Source organism: Monodelphis domestica, chromosome 4, assembly GCF_027887165.1.
Source record: "Monodelphis domestica isolate mMonDom1 chromosome 4, mMonDom1.pri, whole genome shotgun sequence".
NCBI lineage: Eukaryota > Metazoa > Chordata > Mammalia > Didelphimorphia > Didelphidae > Monodelphis > Monodelphis domestica.
Genome location: NC_077230.1, coordinates 121,737,237 through 121,743,236, shown reverse-complemented (window position 1 = coordinate 121,743,236; position 6,000 = coordinate 121,737,237). Strand labels below are relative to the sequence as shown.

General features: G+C 40.3%; 1 protein-coding gene across 2 annotated transcripts in view; it reads right to left on the bottom strand.

The window, feature by feature from the left end:
• Positions 1-2,176: 2,176 nt before the first annotated feature.
• Positions 2,177-6,000, bottom strand: part of MILL-like (MHC class I-like located near the LRC-like) — an 85,819-nt gene continuing 81,995 nt past the window's right edge. The window contains exons 2-6 of one of the 2 annotated variants that reach the window (XM_007494035.3): positions 4,787-5,047; positions 4,102-4,371; positions 3,483-3,746; positions 2,854-2,954; positions 2,177-2,602 (exon numbers count right to left, since the gene is read on the bottom strand). In XM_007494035.3, coding sequence (XP_007494097.1) covers positions 2,878-2,954; positions 3,483-3,746; positions 4,102-4,371; positions 4,787-5,047 — 872 coding nt within the window. In that variant the 3' untranslated portion in view covers positions 2,177-2,602; positions 2,854-2,877. 2 annotated transcript variants of the gene reach the window in all.

Here is a 6,000-nt window from a genome sequence, read left to right as displayed (position 1 = left end):
CATACAGCAACTTATATGAAATATGATAGTGGGTTTTTTTGTTATTATAATTAACTGGACTATTGATAATTTGGGGATATTGATACCTACATATTTGTACTACTGTCATTTATTTAAAAAAAACTGTTACCTTGTAAAATTCATTTGCTTGTACTCACAGTGGATCATGGCCAGATATGAAGAGGAAATGGATCTCTTTTTTGGTGAGAAAGCCTTGCATTATATATTTTCTTAGCTGACACAGTGTGTCAATGATTATAAGCTACATTTTTGAATTTTTAAAACTTTTATTATATTTTTATTGCATGTGCAAAATACTATTTCAGGTTTTTTTCTCTCCTTTTTATATTTGAAGCACATGTCACCAGTATTAAGATTTTCTTTATCTTTTTGGTTTTGCAGTAATATAAGTTTAAAATACATTTTCTATAATGTCAATACATACCCCAAAAGCTTGAGACTGTAAAAATGATGCCACTAATTGTTTTTTAAAAAATTATGGGACTTTGCTTAATGATTCTGTCTGATTCCAGGACAAGATATACATAAGAGCCATTTCATAGGGCCAAAGAAACACAAAGCAAAACCTGAATTGTGCCAAAAGAGAGCACAGGTCAACAAATAAACCAATCCAGGAAGGATTGATGCACTTCTAAGCCAATACAAGGACTTGAACCTAGTGTGGAGACTCAAGGTTGCAACACTTAACATATGTTAAGACTTAGGCCTTCCTTGTATCCACACTCTTTGTGAAAATATTTACAGTCAAATATCCCAAACTTGGCTCCTATCTGGCTCCTATAATCTAGTTCCTTTTCTGTCTTTTGGTGTATATCCTCCTGAGGGGGGAACTGTGTAATTATCCTAAAAATCCAAAGTCCAAGATCTTTTTAAACAATTTTAGAAAGAGATAATCACCAAGACCCTGGGCCAGGAAAGCAAAGCAAATCTCCCAAAGAAGATGCTGTAAGAATGCTTGCAGAAATCAAACACTACATTATAAGATTCAAAGTGAACCTTTAGATATAATGAACTGTACTGAGGGTGTGGGGGGGGGGGGATGAACTTAGATTGGGGATTGTGAGTAAAAAGAATTAGTTAAGGAAACCCTTTTCCTAATTCTAAATTCCCAATTTTAATTTATAATAAATAGATATTTCATATATCAAACATCATCTTCAGGGCTCTTATTTGCTACTGGCCCTGTGAGGGAAAGTGAGGGGAAAACAGAACATGGCTTTCCTTTCACTAGCAAGAAGCCAGAATACTCCAAGACCAAAACAAAGTATTTAGATAATTCCCTAGGTGGAAAACAACATTTATCCAACTTAGTCCCTCCATTACTAACCTGTTTTTTTACAGCAAAGGAAAGTACTAAATGTTGGAGGGGATGTGACAAAATTGAGGCACTAATGCATTGCTGGTAGTTGTGAATTGATCCAACCATTCTGGAACACAATTTGGAACTATGCCCAAAGGACTTTAAAAAACTGCCTGCCCTTTTACCCAGTCATACCACTCCTGAGTTTGTACCCCAAAGAGATAATAAGGAAAATACATGTACAAAAATATTTGTAGCTACGCTCTTTGTGGTGGCAAAAATTTGGAAAATGAGGGGATGCCCATCAATTGGGGAATGGCTGGACAAATTGTGGTGTATGTTGGTGATGGAATACTATTGTGCCAAAAAATTGGAGGAATTCCATGTGAGCTGGGAAAACCTCCAGAAATTGATGCAGAGTGAGAGGAGCAGAACCAGGAGAACATTGTACACAGAGGTTGATACACTGTGGCACAATCTAACCTAATGGACTTCTCTACTAGCAGCAATGCAGTGATACAGGACAATTCTGAGGGACTTATGAGAAAGAATCCTATTCACATTGTAATATAAGAGCAGGGAGAGAGAAAGTAGTTTCCTCCTTCTGATGCAGGATCAGAGTGAGGTAGAGATGGTATGGAGTCAAGCAGAGAGAGGTAGAGGATGGATTGATTTCTCTCTCTGCTCTCCCTAGCAGACCCCACTCTAGCTGCCTTCAAGATCAGAACTTCTGTTCCCTCAGAGGCTTGGCCAAACAGCTATGACACAGACAGTTTCTCCCTCTCTGGGGAGAGAAATGTAACTTTCCTCCCCCGCCCCAAGCTTCAGCTTAAATATTATAGAGTCAGTCACGTGTTCTTATGAAAAGATGTTTATTCTATGGGATCAAAATGAAGGATAGGGAGGATGAATTCAGGAATGAGAAAATGGGAAAGAGGGAGTGGGAGGTCCCTAGAAGAAACTGAACCCCTTCTCCCAAAGTCTAGCAGGATCAGGCTTTGTTTTCTGGGGCCCCTGGGGTCAGTTATAAATCAATGCTGTGCATTGGTTCCAAGGCAGAAGAGTGGTAAGGGCTAGGCAATGGGGGTTAAGTGACTTGTCCAGGGTCACACAGCTGGGAAGTGTCTGAGGTCAGGTTGGAACCTAGAACTTCCCGTTTCTAGGCCTGGCTCTCAATCCATTGAGCCATCCAGTTGCCCCCACAAATCAATCTTCTTGATGGGTTTCCCACAGAGAAGTCCTTTCCAACTCCCAAGATCCAGCTTACTTCATCTCTCCTTCCTGTAGAAGTAGAAATTCGAAAGAAAAAACACATGATTGATCACATGGGTTGATGGGTATATGATTGGGGATGTTGACTTTAAACAATCACTCTATTGCAAATAGTAATAATATGGAAATGGGTTTTGAACAATGATAAAACCCAGTGGAATTGCTCATTGGCTCTGGGAGAGGAGAGGAAAAGAAAATGAATTATGTAACCATAGAAAAATATTCTAAATTGGTTTATTAAATAAACAAATGATTCATACCTGAACTCCTTCACCTTCTGTATCTTATTCCCTTAAGTTGAAGATAATAACAATAACAACTGGATTAACAAAAATTATCTGGAATTCCTTTCGAACAGAACCTGGAAGAGACATCCTTAATGAGAGCAATAGCTTACATTTCTGTAACACTTTCAGGTGGACAAATATCTTTCCTCATAACAACTAGTGTATAAGTCCTGATGCAGTTCTTGTTTTGCAGAGGGGGATGCTGAAACTCAGGAAGTTCTAAGATCTTGTCTGTGGTGTCATGGATGATAAGTGGTAGACATGAAGCTCTATGACAGGTCTCTCCTGACTCCAAGAAGCATCAGGAGACTTTCTACTAAAATCCCATTGGACTGAGAGAAATCTTGACTTCCACAAGGACACTAAGGGGGAAAGTATTTTGGAGCTTTGTCATGGTATTAAGACGCTTACTTTCATACACCATCATGGTAGGGAAGCAAGCTCCCTTAGAGTCATATACTCTTAAAACTGAGAGGGAACTAGAGATAATCATGCATAGCCCCTTCACCGAATATATGTGGAAACTAAGGCTCAGTTTCCAACAAGGATCCTGGCTCCATCCCCAGGTCCCTCTTAATTATGATTCTGTCACTATTCCTTACCTGAGGGTATAGCTTTGGTTTGGTTCTTTCCTTGATGTTCCACATGGCACTTGTAATTCAACTCTTTAGGGTTAGCATATATAGATACCGAAGTCTGGTAGGTGCCATCCCCACTAGGTCTTAAGATTCCACTTTCCTGTTCCTTTTGATTCAGTGCTTGCCCATCCTTCAACCAGGTTATCTTGACGTCCCCAGGAAAAATGTTGTAAGCCCAACACACCCATAGGTTATTCAGCTTTGAAGTCACATGCAGTGAAGGGGATGCTACAGGGAAGAGATCAAAATTAAGGAAGAGATGAAGCTATGGCCTCTCTCCTACAGAGGGGCATGGAGAGTCCCACCTCTACCATCAACACCAACAATAACTCAGTCTAGGGCATGTAGTAACTCTAGCACCCAAGGATCTATGCTGCCCAAGGAGCAATAGTATTGGTACAGAGGTATAGCCATGCTGGTTCCTAAAGGGATTAGCCCATGGATGCTTGGAGTCTATCTGCAGACAAAAGTAAAACTGATTTTCTACTCCTGTTCACAGGAAAGCAAAAGGCTCAAGCAGGGGATCAGGAGCATAGGAAGGGGTCTTGTTGGGAATTGGGATAAAGGCCACCATCCCAAGTACCTTTTTTCTCCTTCAAAACGGCCAGATAACCCTGAAGTTGTTGAGGACATTCTTGTTCCACTTTTGCTTTATTGAGCTTTGTATCTATTAAATCTGTGGCAAAGTCATTCTTTATGCTGTTAGCAGCAGGATGATAGTAATCCTCCCAGGTGAGTGTCTCCGGTTGGAAGGTGAGGAAGTTCTCTCCATCATAGCCATATTCCAAACATCCTCTAGTCTTGCCATTTTTAAGGAGGTCACAGCCAAGTATTACCTGCAGGGTGTGAGAACCTGACCCCATCCCCAACCCCAGGCTGGTTAAAGATCCTTCTCTCCTTATTTGCCTAATTAGAAGAGTCTTCTCCCAGGTTCCTTCTTGTTCTCTCAATAGTCTCTGAAATCTCACATTCCCTCTTATAAAGTAATAGGAAAAGAAGGGAGCTCAGATCTTCCCATCCAAATTCATAGAATCAAGGATTTAGAACTGGAAACGACCCCCATTCCCCATTATACGATAAGGAAATTGGGGCTCAAGAAGGTAAAATTTCTTGCCCAAGGTGACACAAGGGGCAGAGACAGAGCTGGTGATTCACATCCTGGTCATCTGACTCCCAATTCAGTAGCCTCTCCCCTGCATCTCACAGCCTCTAGGTAAGAAGGAATCACAAACTCATGAAGCCCCTACTCTCCTAAGCCCCAAACTTACCATCTTTTTCTTGGCTTTGTTGTGTGATTTTTGCCAGAGTTGCTCTCAGTTTCCATCTCATCCCCTTCAGATTCTCAGACTCTTTCTTCCAAATGTCTGGGGGAATAACCACTTCTAGTGAAGTGCTCCGAAGCTCTAGTTGGCTCTTACTGCCATAATGAAGGAATAATTGATCATCTAGATAGACCAGGGCTGAATATGAGAATGATTCTTGATCAGAATTGGATATGGCAATGAAGTTGTATTGAAGACTGTGAAGTCCTGAGAGAGAAGAAAATAGCATAGTGGGAATAAATTTGCCTGACCAGGAGATTGCAATTGCTCTCTCCCTATTCTCTCCCTTCTGCTCCATCCATCGTGCTGACCTGTAGTTCTCTCACTTCCACCTCAGATCCTTTACTCAGCCATATTCTGTTTTTGAATCTGTCCCCTTTCCCTTTTTGTGCATCCTCACAACCCCAATCCTTCCTTCTAGTGTCTATGCACAAGGACACTGAACTCATTGCCATACTCAAAGAAAATTGCACCTTTCTCCTCTTTCAACTTCAGGACACCACTTAAAACTCTAACTTGAGACTTGGAAAGAGTTATTGAGTATATTCATACAGTCATAGAGTCACTAGACAAACCTAACAACCTGGGTCACTCATTCAATGCCTGCTCTAATAATTTTGTACATCCAACGTTAACACTCTCTTATAGGAGGAATGTTCGCTTTTCAACAGGCACCAGGATTTGAATAAATATCTGTTCTAATGGACTCACTCACCATATTCCCACAGCTAATACATACATAAACTTCTTTATACATTTCCTTAGTCCGAGACTTCAATTCTGTACCTAAAAGCATCAAGGGCTGTAGGTCACTTATACAACTTCAAATGAGCATCATCATGACAATTGCTTGTATCTCCATAACACATTTCAGGGTTCCTCACAAACAACCTGTGAGTTTGCCACTACAAGTTTTATTTTCCCATTTTGCAGACAAGAAACTAAATGTCCTTCTGTACCATCTTGCATATCACAGGTAACATCATCATTTCAGTAAAATCCTTTCTACCACTGAATTAATTGAGGGACTTATTTCTCACTTAGACAATTACAATATGATATTTATTATGTCTCTGACCTCCAGCAACAGTCCTTTACAGAGTGTACTGTCAACGCCAGAGACCTTTTATCTGACATGTTACTTTAAATATATGTGTGTA